Below are 13,482 nucleotides of genomic sequence, written 5' to 3' on the forward strand. Positions count from 1 at the left end.
AAACTGGAATTGTTTTTACTGTCATATACAGATATGAGTAGGGTGCTTATAAGAGGCAGTGAAACAACTGGGGAGAGCAGACACCCCACCGAAGAGGCAGAGATTATGGATTGCAAATACCCTCAGTGACAGCCCAAGTTCCTTTATTTTCTTAGGGGCATTCCTTAGGAGAGGGCCTCCTTTTGTGATTGAGGTATATTGACCTGAGCTGCTTAGGGAGTTATGTAACCTGGGTGTTTACAGGAACATAGGGGAGGGCATGTGATATATCAATGTGCTTGGCATCGAGGTGTCAGGCATCTGGAGCTGTCTGGGTACTTTTTCAAAGCCAGCACCATCACTGTGTATAAGACACGAAGAAGCCACAGGAAGACAGAGCGATTGGCCATGATGCCAAAGCTTGGACACCTCGGAGTTAGGGTGAAGGGCTAATTTGTAATTGTTGACTTGTATTTCCTAACTCTTTGTATGACATCCCGATGGCTTATTATGGGAAGTGGGTTGTTATAGTTATCACCAAGAGGCCCGAGCTGGGAGGGGTCTGTGCAAGGTTCGGCAGTGTAGAGGAAATGCGTGACTCGGGTAGACTGAGCACCTTTCAGGTGGGCTGGGGACGTGGCTTCACTGGTCGAGTGGGTATCCTGGGATCTGTGAAGTTCCTTGAAAATTCTGCAAGATGGAAAGGCCTCAGTCCTTAGTGACCTCGGGGATCCCAAAGAGGCCATGGGAGCAAGGGTCCCATTAGCAATAAAAAATCTTGGTGAATTACAGAAATAGTGCAGGAAACCTGTGGCATTCTTAAGGGCCTTTTATTTAGCTATATTTTGCTTTACGCAGCATGAACGGGCCTGATAAATTAAGTGTGAGTGGCGTGTCTGTAATCAAAGTCTCAGAGGCAGTCTTTGGTTAAGAGGCAGAGTTATGGTTAAGAGCCCCGACTCTGGCACCAGACCGCCTGGATTCAGATTCTGGCTCTGCTAGCATCTGGTGGATCTTACATAGTCACGTGGCAGTCTGCACTTCAGCTCCGTCCTCTGTAAGTGGAGGACCATAATAGTACCTACTGGTACCTTGTATGATTAGGGTGACAAATGAGGCAGTTCTTGTACAGCAGTTAGAACAGTTCCTGGCTACGCTGCCAGTGTTATCCAAAAGCGTGTTGTCGTAGTCTATCCGGGCTGCTGTAATAAAATGCCATAGACCAGGTGGTTTATAGACAGCAAATGTCTATTTGTCACAGTTGTGGAGGCTGCAAGTCCAAGGCCATGGTGCCTGCATGTCTGGTGGAGGTCCACTTCTGGGTTACAGGCTGCCAGCTTCTCTCTGTGTGCTCACATGGGAAAGAACAACAGATCTCTCCTCTTTTCTAAGGGCACTAATCCTATGCATGAGGGCTCCACCCTCGTGCCCTAGTCACCTCCCCACGGCCCCTCCTCCTAACACCATCACATGGGGGTTTAGTTTCAACATATAATTTGAGGGGGACACAAACATTGAGTCCATACCTCTTGTTAAGGAAATAAACAACAAACATAGATTCTAGTCTGGTTCTGTCAAGTTGTGCACTATTTTCAAAGGTCTCAGGTTGAATCCTTTTCTAAAATGAGGAAACATTTTTTGTAAAGTTCATCATTATTTCTGATATAATGCATTATAAATTTAAATTTTCATATTTTTAATTTGGGTAAAGTGATAGGTATTATGCAGTTTTCTTTCTAAATATAAGAATGTTAAGTTTTAAAAAAGACTTTATAGCTCGCCTTTATTTAGCACTTATTAGCCTGTATCTGAGGTTCTATTCTTGTTGCTTGTATGTACTCACTAATGCAGTCTTCCTGATAACGCTACATTAATTACTATAATATTTCCCATTTCATAGTGAGGAGTCTAGGTATAGATGGTTAATTGTCTTGTCCAAATTCACACACTTAATCTATAGTGGTGCCTAGATTATCTCTAGCTACTACTCAGGTTGTGAATTCCCTATTCTGGAAGGTTCTTAGGTAGAAACTGCTTGTTCGGAGCTCGGAAGTAGGGGTTGTTCTAAGAGGAGCCTGAAGCATTTGATCGGCTGTACCTTCAGGGCCTTGGGTATAAGCAACAGCCTGTCTGGTTAACTCAAGCAGAAAAGGCATTGATTGGTGCACACTGCTCACAGGATCCACAGAAGGCAAAGAATGGGTATGAACAGAAATTAAGGGGAAAAGGCCCCTGCCCCAGTTTACCCTGGAAGGCCTCCACCAAGCCTACTGCACCTGTGGCCCCCAGGTCTGGCCCCTGGGAAAAACAACCAATGGTCTCTCCCCCTGCCTCTCTAACTCCAGTCGCATGGCGCTGACAGGGACATCTGATTGGCTGTGCCTGGGTCATGTGACACATTCCTGTTGCTTCCCTTCTTTACTCACCTTCAGGCTTTATTACTGGGAAGCAGAGAGGCCACTTCCCTTCTATCCAGGGTGCCTCCCACCCCCGAAACAAAAGATCAGAAGAGTTTTAAGGTGCTAGGCAGCCAAAATGACAAACGTTCTCTCCTTTGGGGACTTGAGCTAGATGCTTCCCAAGTTCCCTCGTAGCCCCGAGATTCTGAGTCTACTCTGTGAGGGCTGGTATTTTCCTGCAGCACCTGGAATGGAGCTCTCTACCAATTAGGTTTCCAGGGTGTCTTTTTCACTGAGCATAACGAGTATATTAGCCTTTGGCACAAAAGAAAATAAGGATGCAGGCTTATTTATAGCATCGAGCTTTTGCTTCAGAACAGACTGTTTCAGCTGCTGAGCTCCTTTTGTTTATCAGGAAAACAGTTAATATTTATCATTCCTCTTAGCAAAAGGAGGGAGAAAAGCATTTAAACATCTAACTGTTTCTGTGTATATATTTAAGTACTTAGTGGTTATATTGCAATGAATTAGTTGAGTAGAGCTGTTAGAACAAACCTCAGTTTTGATTGTCCTCTACCTCTTCCCTCCAGAGAGCGGCTCCTTTGCCTGACCCCGGCCGCTGGGATTGACATTCTTGTTTCCTTCTTCATCAGCCCTTGTCCCCTTAAATTAGTTCCTAAGTACTGGTAGCTTTTCTTTGCTTGGTGTTCCCTCCATAATACCTGTCCTCCCCCACTTACTCCCAGCCCATGCCACTCCACACCTGGATTAAGTCTTCCCCCAGCACCCCATCTTGCCTACTTGATTTGTTTCCAGCAAGCTGCTTTAGTATTTTTCCCCACGGTGCTTCTTAAAGGCACAGTAACAGGTTCCTGTTGTTTATCAATACAGCAGAGCAGTTAAGGGGACTCTGAGGTCAGGTTCAGATCCCAGCCCTGCCATTTAGTGTCTGTGATAGTGAGAGGTATATCCAGATATAATTAACAAAGCAAACTTAGAGTGACTTAATCAAAGATGAGTTTATTTTTTCCCCCGTGGCAAGAAGGCTGGTTAGAGGCTGCGGAATCTCGTCGCATCAAGGGCCTTGTGCTTTCTTTCTGCTCAGTCATTGTAGAGAGTGGCTTTTGTCCTCAAGCTTCTCAATTCCTGGCTGCACCCCCTCCAGCCCGGGGCCTGTGTCTCTGACAGAAGAAAGGGCCAGGGCTGAGGACAAATTGTACCCCAGCTGAGGGTGCCCTCCTCTTAGAGGGCCATCCTGGAGGCCTCACTCAGTGACTTCTGCTGACGTCACATTGTCACAGTGGAGTTGCGTGTTCACCCCTGAGATTGCAGCTAAGCATGTTGCCAGTGAGCTCAACATGAGGGACCAAGTGTTCATCTTACTTAGGACCTGCAGATACCCATCGTATTTCATCGCTAAGCATATAGTAGGTGCTTATTAACTGCTTGTTGCTTCACTTTTTAGTATACCTGGGTGCCAAAAAAATATGTGCACGTGACTTGTATTCATCTTTTATTATTGGTATATATCGAGTATTACAATTTTAGTAGTTTTTTCCTTTCTTAAAATGTGTATACATTGTTTTGGCACCCTCTGTATTTTCATTAGGATGGGTTTTCACAGAAAACCAGCTAGCATAATATTTACTCTGACCGTCTCTGTAAGTACCATTTAAAATTCTGGAAGTCTTTTCGCTCCTTTCCCACCACCTTACTTTACATTTATTATGTCCTCCAGTGTGTCACCCTCTCTGTGGCTCCTTTCTCTCTGAGGCCCCAGCCACCATTCCTCCCTCCGTGTCCATCCATGAATTGAGAATCCTGCCATTCTCCTCTGCTCCTGGGCTGGCCACAGAGCATTACTAGAGAACAAATGGCAGCACCATGCTCTAGGTGCCACTGCTTGTCCAACAGTCAGTGAGGTGACTCTGACGTGAGCATTCTGTCCCTTCAGGGAAAAGTTTGTGTTGTTGTTTAAAGCTCTTCTGTTCTTTTCAAAAACTCCTAACCCTATTATTTTTCTTTCCTCCCAGCAACCACCTCATTCCATCTTTACAGAGAAAACAGTGTTTGGGCAGGGCAGCTCCTGAAGGGTCTCTCCTCTTTATCTTAAGGAACCTGCCTCCATAAGAAAGGCCTTCCATTTGTTCCCGGGACCTGGCTCTCCCTAGTCTTCTGGGACCTCATTTATCTCCTCAGTTTGTCAGAATTTCCTTTTTTTCTTAAGGCCAAATAATATCCCATTGTGTTTATATATCACATTTTGTTTATCCATTCATCCATTGATGGACTTGGGTTGCTCCCACATGTTAGCTATGATGAATAATGCTGGTGTGAATGTCCATGTACAGATAGATATCTGTTTGAGTCCCTGCTTTCAGTTCTTTGGGGTCTGTCTTTATGCCAGGACCATGCAGTTTTGGTTACTGTAGCATTGTGGTAAGCTTTGAAATCAGGAAGTGTGAGTCTTCCAGCTCTGTTTTGTTTGTTTGTTTGTTTGTTTTTTGGTTTGTTTTTTTTTATGATTATTTTGGCTATCTGGAGTCCCTTGAAATTTTTAGGATGGATTTTAGGATGGGTTTTTCTATTTCTACAAAAAATACCATTGGGATTTTCATAGGGATTACACTGACACTGTAGATCACTATGAGTAGTATTGACATCTTCACAATATTAGGTTTTCCAATCCATGAACATGGGATGTATTTCCAATTGTTTATGTCTTTTTAAATTTCTTTCAGCTCAAATGTATGTGTTTTGTTAGATCTTTCTCTTGAGGCCCCAGATTGTCTCTAATTATTTGCAGTAAATCACCACATGACACTCACCATATTCATACCAAACTCATTAATAAAACACCTTTGTTTCCCATTCTGCTTTATTCTAAAAAAAAAAAATCTCTCATAAAAACACAGGCACATGTGCACACACATGTAGGTTTGCACCCATATGCACAAACATACATACACAACAGCTGTCTCTGCCATAGGTTTGCTCCCAGGTATAGAGGCCAGAGACTTTGGGGGCCTCCTTCAGGCCCTACGCCTCACCAACTACCACCCCTCCTCTCCTTCCTTGGTGGCCTGTCCTGGCCGATTCTGAGTCATGCACATTTCTTAGTTCTGTCACTTGGTTCTGAAGTCCCTGGACCATTCTTTCCACCTTATTCCTAGCCTGTCTCCATTCTGGTCTTACACCCCCGGCTCCCAACACCCCATGATCTTCCTAAAGCTCCATGTGATCATGTAACTCTGCAGAAACCAGAGGTTCCTCCCTGACTGACAGTGAATGATTTGTAGATTGCCCTCCACGGGCAGGCACTGAGGAGACACAGAAGTCAGGGTTTCTGCCCTTGGTAATTTCTGTGTGGGACTGGGCTGTGCTGGGGCAGGAAGAGTGTCACATTAACATATAGTTAGGAACTTTAGGAGCACAGAAGAGGGAGAACCAAAGCTGGGGTGGAAGAGGGAGATGGAGCAACTTTGAGAAGGAGCCGCCATGTCAAATGCTCAGATGTGGCCCCCGCCTATGCCTGCCTTCCAGCCGGATTCTCCCCGTTCCTGCCCGAGTGTCCTAGGCTGGGTTTATACTGACCCCTCCCTGTCCCCAAGTCAAAGCACACACTGTACCTCTCTGTCTTTGCTCACACCCCCTCTTCCTGGACTGCCATTTCCCAACCATAGCTGTGTGTTTTTGTTTTCTTCTTCTCATTAATCAAGGCCCTGCTCAAGTACCATTCTTTCAGGATACCTGAATCCTGTGACCACTTTGCCACAGTGCTTTCTGTTTCCCATTCTTGGGGCACTTGTGAGTTTGGGCCTTGTATTTGAGCTGTTCGTGTACCTACCTCCTTCCTTGTACTAGAAGAAAAACTACTTGAGATCAAGGACTGTTTTAGTCAACTGTGGGTTGTCCTGGCCTCTGGCACAGCGCATCCTATCTGGTGGGGACTCCGTAAGAAGGGTTTGGTGGAGGATTGGGTTGTAAGCATCCGAGGGAAGCAGATTTTGTAGAATTCAGTATGCGTAGACACAAACTCATAGCTGTAACACTGGCCATTCTCAGATGTCTGCATTTGTTCCTCTTTCCAAACCAGTGCTTAGAAAGAGCCATGAAGTTTGCCTTTGAGGAATTCCACCTCTGGTACCAGTTTGCTCTGTCACTCATGGCTGCTGGAAAAGTAAGTCCCCCTTCGTGATGTGCAATTCTCTGTGTCACTAGTCAGTCTTTGAATCCCAAGAGGTGATAGAATACCTAGTTGAAGTCTACAACTATTTGACACTGTCTTGTATTCATTTATAAATGAACAATGAAATTTAATTATTTGAGGACTAACATGACACATCCTTAGGCAGAAAAATTCTGAAATATTTGCCTTTTTGTAGCCATTGTAACTTCATTGTGTGAAGGTGTGGCTTAAACTAAGGCTAGTTCTTTACACTGACCTTTTTACTTATTTGAGAGTATAAACTTATTCCTTGAGAAAGAAATTGTTTCATTATCTTTAGCAATGTATTACATTAGGCAGTGTATGATGTTAGCTGCAAGTGTGGGTTGTGGAATCCAAGTGCTGGAGTTGAGACTTAGGCTGTCTGACCCAGAGTGGGTCACTCAGTATCTCAGTTTCCTCCTCAGTAAAATGGAGTAGTAATAGCACCTACTTCATAGAATTGGTATCAGATAAATGGGTAATACCCATAAGGTGTGGGACACACTCAATAAAGTTTGTAGCCACTGTTATTCTCCTTAATTTGGGCCATTTAATGAATCTACTATTTAGTGAATGGTTAAGTTTGTGATATAAGATTATCTGGGCTAAGTGGAGACAAAGTTACTATGGTATGCTAAAAATTGTAGAGTATATTTTTTATAATAACATGAGCCTCCACTGTCTTTAATGTTTTCTAATTTTTTTCTAATGTTAAGTGGCTACTTAAGTAGGGAAGAAAACTAGGGTGATTCCAGGGAAGCATTTCCGCTTATTTTAACCACAGTTTACTCCCCTGTCACTCAGGAGCCCCAACCTCTGGTTTATCGCCGTCCCCAGGCTCCTGTGTGGTTGGGCTCAAAGTTGGAAAACCTCATTAAGAAGGCATCTTACCAAGAATCCCTCTGGGAAGGCTTTAGTGTTTGGTTCTGTCAAACAGTTTGAGTTTCACAGAAATAATCTCCTTTTGCCAAGTCTGCCCGCGCTGTGAAGGTGCTGAGAGAATGTATCCGTCTGAAGCCCGACGATGCCACCATCCCACTCCTCGCGGCGAAGCTGTGCATGGGCTCCCTGCACTGGGTGAGTGGGGCTGGGCCTCTGCTCGTGGGCAGGCCTACCAGCCTTTGTCATTTCAAGGCACTGAGAGAAACGAGTAGTGATTCACAAGCCACACAAACACAGGGCTGTTCAGAGCCCCAGACCCCTGGCCTGGGCCACTGGCCTCCTGGGGCCTCGCCGACCCACCCCCAGGACAGAGGGAACCAGTATGTTCCGGGAGAATCCAGGTTTTTCTTTTTCGTAGGAATGTGCTTCAAAAGTAGAAATGGTAGGATAGAAGTGGAATTCATACTCATATATATCTTGCTGTAAGAAGGTAGTATTGGACTGAAAAGGTGGTATATGCCACTAAAGGATTCATTCTCAGCAGAGCCTGTTTCTGTGTAAAGCAGAGTTTCCATCTATTTCAGCTCATGTGTAAACCCAACGTTCTTCATTCCTCTTCTTTCACATATGCTTTCCTCTTCAGATATTCTTGTTCACATTTAAATTTGGGAATAGCCTAATTTGTTACGCTTTTAGTACCTCGAAAATATACCATTTGAGTAGAAAATAGGAAACTCAGACTAGTTGCTGAGATTGGTGGCATAGATAATTCCCACGTAATGATGGAGTTTTAATTTCCTTTCTGTAACTTCGTATCAAGATTGGCAATAAGAAGAACTTGCTCAAAAGACTAAGGTGCCTTGCTAAGGTTTTTTTATGGTCCTTGCTGCCTTCCCCCCACCCCCATTTATTCTCACCCAGCAGGACAAAAGTAAGCCTTGTGCAGAAAGTGTTCTACTTTTGTTAGCTTTTACATGGTAAAATGTGGAAGGAAAAAGACATTTTGAAAGAGCAGGCTGTCGCCTGAAACACAGCTATGAAGGCATTATGTGGTCCGTGCAGGTTTTGACAATTTGGTGCCACAAGCAAGGGAACAATGCCGGCAGGCCCAGGGAGTGGGCGAGGAGTGGACCAAACCCTTCAGTTTTGAAAATGCCAGCTTCCAGCTGTGACTATGCTGTATTGCCTCCATTATGGCCTGTTCATTACTGCAACACATGTTTCTCTAACGCCTAAAATAAATCCGACCTTTTTTTTTAAAGATGAGAGTAACAAATCTTTTCTGTATGTATTTTTTACATTTTTATTATCAAGCTTCCAAACACTACAGAAGTAAAGAGTATAATGCACTCCCATGTACTGTCACTCAGCTTCAATAACAGCAACATTTGCTATATTTTGAAGGAACAAATTTTATTATTTTTGCCTCTGATGAATTGTGCAAAAGGTCTCGTTGTGGGTGTAGTTTACAGGTGCACATTTTCTCACTGGAATCTGCTGAGGCGAGGTCCATGTGCTGTGCGCTGTAAAATAAATAGATGGAGTTTTGACATTTTTAACAGTTTGTGGGAAGGAAAATCCAAGCCTAAATGGATTCATTATGCCATTAAAAAAAAAATTTAAAAAAAAGACAAACCCAAACACAAAACATTTCAAGAAATTTATTATTTACATATATGTATATATGTATATATGTGTGTGTGTGTGTGTATATATATATATATATATATATATATATATATATATATAATTCAATTTCTGAGTACTTAGCACAACCTATTTACAGAACCAATCAGTAAAATGTAAATAAATATGAAAAGGATAAGAGCCCCACCAAGAATGAAAGTGACTTTGGAAAAGAAGGCAAAATACAATAAGGAAAACTTTAAAGGGAAAATGGAAGGTGGGATCCTGAGGACTGTGAGAGAGGCTCAAATAAAGCAAACAGAATCACGGGAGTGGAATTGGAAGATCTGGGAGTTATTTTCACAGTGACTCATCAGAAATCTGTTTTTGGCAGCAGATGCTGATGGGAACTTATGTTAGAAATTCTGCAGGTTGTTGTTTTTCATTTGTCTGATTTTTCAGTTGGAAGAGGCTGAGAAGTTTGCCAAAACAGTCGTTGATGCAGGAGAGAAAACGTCCGAGTTCAAGGCCAAAGGCTACTTAGCTCTGGGGCTGGCATACAGTCTGCAGGCCACTGACGGTGAGAGAAGCTCCACCCCGCGGGACCTGCTGAGCTGCAGGGCTGACTACCTGTCTGTGCTGTAGGATTCCCACCTCCCTTTGTCTTTGGAGGGCGTATGAGCTGGGTCACTCTGGTGTGCCGTCTTGTGGGTCCCCGCTGCTGCTGCCCTCTTTGCTTGGACTGTTGGGAGAATGGGAGGGAAGGGACCAAGGCCTTGTGCCAGGGCCCCTAAGCCCTTTTCCAGGTGCAGTGGGCTGGTGGTGCGCAGGGGACCAGCTGGCAGGTGCAGGGCATGTGCCATGAAGGGCAGATGAGCATGGGGCCTTGATCGATGATTCACCCAACCCAGCCTGTGCCCACCTGTCCCAGCAAGGGCTGGCTGCCTGCCAGGGAAGGGTCGCTGGGTCTTAGGCACAGGAAGGCAGGACACTTCAGGGCCAGCCATTCCAGAAGCTCCCTCTGATTGGTTAGGACCTGCCTCTCCCTTTCTCCATTTTCACATTTTAATTCGCAGATAAGTACACGTGAGGTGCAGCAGCTCACTAAATACCCATCCTCTGCAATTCTGTGTTTTGGATGTGCTTAGAGTTTTGGCGGCTAGGCTTCTGGCTAAACAATGTTTTGTATAACTTAGTGAAGTTTTCAGTTATATGTTTGCAGAAAGTATAAATAGATAAGTTGTTTTTCTGAACTCTCCTACTTTTCCTTTACATTTGTATTGTTAAATATAACAAGAATATTTTAAAAATTCAAAAATGTATAATTTAATGAGTTAGTATAAGGCAAATATCATTGTAATCGCTACCCTGCTTAGGAGATGAGATCTTGCCAGCCCCCAGGGTGCCCTTCCCGTGCCCCTTCCCGCTCATGGGACCCCTTAAGAGAAAATACTATCCTGACTTTAATAATATGCACTTTCTTTATAGTTTTATTTTTAACAAATTATCCTAAATCTTTCTTTCCACTGCCTGAAAATTTCAAAGACCCTGGAGAAGTTATATATATCAACTGATTTTTTAATAATGGATTTTTTGCAAGTTTTTCATACACACATGATATATTGGCAATACCCAGCACATTGTTTTAACTATAGGAGACTTTTGGGGAAGTGTAAATTTAGTGCCATATAGTTATCCATATAGATTCCTAGTTTGGACTCTATCCCTAGTTAGCCCAGTAACTTTGGGAGAGTTGCTGGACCCTGGTGGGCCTCATCTTGCATTCGTGATTCAGTTGGGTCACCTCTGCGGTTCGCCCTAGCTCGGTCACTTTTCTGTCAGCCGTGGGTTACAGCCACATCCTGGCTCCCTGGGGCACCCGCCCACCATTCTTAGTGTGCCTGCCATGTTGGATTTATTAGATAAGGCCCTCCTCCATCCAGTCCCAGCCTTAAACAGGTTCCTCCAGGACCTTTTATCTTGCCACAATAAAAAGTACCTTTTGAATTCCTACGGCAGACTCCAAGGGATCCATTTCTCACACGCTCTATACAGGGGGCGTGTTGACTCACAGCAAGGTGGCCTCACACTTTTGAGCTGATTTTGCAGTTTCAGTATGGGGTTTGCCTGGTTTATCCCTTGTACTCATATCAAGGTACCAAAGGTCCTGGCCATTGCACAGTGTGAATTAAACTGTCCTTTCATGACTTCAAGGTTGGCCTAGGATCCTAGCCTCTCAGTGCCAGTAGGACCTTGAGGGCAGTCCAGTTAACACCATTGGTGACCGGTTCTCTTCTTTGCCATTCTGGTCGAGTCCATCCCATCATCACCCAAAGTTACATGCCTACACTTGAGAAAACAGATGTGCTCTTCTCTGGAGTTCCCAGCTGGTCTTTGATGACGGCCCCCTATGCCTTGGGCCACCAAGAGTGACCATCCAACTCACACTCTCCCCTGGCATCGTTTCCCAGTTATGCCCAGCAAGTGCAAGGGTCTTGGGGTGGCATGGGCTGCGTTTCCTATCTTCAGCAGCGCCTGGGGCAGGACTGGGCATGTGTTGCTTTGAATCCAATGGAATGTATGGTTTGGGTGATGAGTTTTGCATTTGTCAGACGCTCCCCGATCTCCTGTGCCACTGACTAATTGAACCCTTTTCCCCAGCTTCTTTGCGAGGGATGCAGGAGGTCCTGCAGAGAAAGGCACTTCTTGCATTTCAGAGGTGAGTGGGAGTTCATCTTTTCACTCGGCTGTACATAATGACACCAAAGTATGATAAGTATAAAAAGAAGAGATATTTATAAAGATTATGTAAACAGTGTTTTACCCTTGGGAGTCTTTCATCTTGAGCACTGAGCATACAGTATCAAAACTTGCTGCATCATTTGTTGCCATGTAAATCTGCATTCTTAATCTGTTCATCCATTTGAGCACATTTTATTCATTCCTAATAAAGCAAGTTCAGCTCTAAGAAGACAGATACTGTGTATGTCTAGGGAGATGATTCCTTTTATTAAAGACATTTGTCATCATCCAGAAAAGGGATCATTCATTGCTTGCTTTTTGAAAAAAAAATTGTCAAGGTTCCGATTTTTATGTTCAGAAATGAAAAAGCCAGATTTTAGGACAGTCTCTGACATACTATGTGAAGACAGTCAGGCCAGCACGCCCCAGGCCCCCCGGCCCGTCATGCTTCATAATGCCTTGTGCTTGTCTCCATCACTGTACCTTTTGTGAAATTTGGAGAATGCTTTAAAATTAGGAAACTCTTGAGTGTCATAGTGTTCTTTCAATCCCTGACTTGACCCCGTCCTCAGTCCCACACCAGTAAGGCAGACAGGACAAGTAGTATGTTTACCTCAGATGAGAGACTGAGATGCAGGGGTGAAGAGAATTACCAGAGTCACAGAGCTGTTAAGGTCAAGATGGAAAAGGTCTCCTGTCTCTAACCCAGCTTTTCTGGTACCTACTATACTGCCCTAATTTTATTTTTATTGCAGGTATACTAAATCACTAAAATGAATTGTTGCTTGAAAATATAGCCCCATGATATCAAATCTATAATTGCTATGGATCCTTTCACTTTAAATATATCTGAGTTACATTTATTTTTTGGACTTGTATTAGAAACTTACTTATACCAAAATGTCATGAGGGACTCTTAATACCCAATAACCTTTGTTAGATTTCTTTCCTTAGAACTGGGTGGCCTACAGATGTGTAGCAGTGTGTGTATTCCTTTCTTCATGAAATCATTATACCTTGGTTTTGGTTAGTCTGAAACTCTTTCATCTTATTTCTTTCTGTTTCCTAGCAGGCTCGCGATAGTATTCTTTACCTTACCAGTCTCAGACTTGTTAATGACAAAAAGTACCAATTGACAGCTGCAAACAGATCTCCTATCTCTGTGCTAAGTAAGCTTTTGTTGACAGCATTTCCATTTCAAGTGATTTGGAATTTTAAGTTCTCCAGTCCTAGTCTGTGACACACACACACACACACACACACACACACACACACACACACACAGATGCCTAAGAAAGTGGTCATTACATCTGTTTCCCTTTTCTTAAATCAGCACATCTTACTGGCTCTCCAAACACAGCCCTGGTGGTGGTCTGCCTTGACCCGCCAGAATTTGTAACTTCATGTTGTGTAACAGCTGGTTCATCGGCCTGAGTTCCTTTTTTGGTTCCTTTACTTAGGTTTTAATTCAAAGAGATTTTTAAAATATTAGTTCACGTGGGAATAAAAAGGAATAAAATCCTACTAACCTATGTGATTTATTGGGGAAGGCTAACCAAACTTAGTATTTGTGTGAAATAAAGAGTATTTGTCAAAGAAGCAAAATTGTTTTATTTCACGAACACCTTGACCAACACCATTCTA

The 13,482-nt window shown here is 43.6% G+C and overlaps 1 protein-coding gene across 11 annotated transcripts in view; it reads left to right on the forward strand.

The window, feature by feature from the left end:
- Positions 1 to 13,482, forward strand: part of TTC7B (tetratricopeptide repeat domain 7B) — a 238,820-nt gene that overhangs the window by 125,839 nt on the left and 99,499 nt on the right. For all 11 annotated transcript variants that reach the window (XM_074327043.1, XM_074327041.1, XM_074327049.1 and 8 more), the window contains 4 exons: positions 6,475 to 6,558; positions 7,561 to 7,665; positions 9,559 to 9,676; positions 11,758 to 11,815. In XM_074327043.1, coding sequence (XP_074183144.1) covers positions 6,475 to 6,558; positions 7,561 to 7,665; positions 9,559 to 9,676; positions 11,758 to 11,815 — 365 coding nt within the window. The remainder of the gene's footprint in view (positions 1 to 6,474; positions 6,559 to 7,560; positions 7,666 to 9,558; positions 9,677 to 11,757; positions 11,816 to 13,482) is intronic.

This window comes from Rhinolophus sinicus, linkage group LG03, assembly GCF_036562045.2.
Source record: "Rhinolophus sinicus isolate RSC01 linkage group LG03, ASM3656204v1, whole genome shotgun sequence".
Taxonomy (NCBI): domain Eukaryota; kingdom Metazoa; phylum Chordata; class Mammalia; order Chiroptera; family Rhinolophidae; genus Rhinolophus; species Rhinolophus sinicus.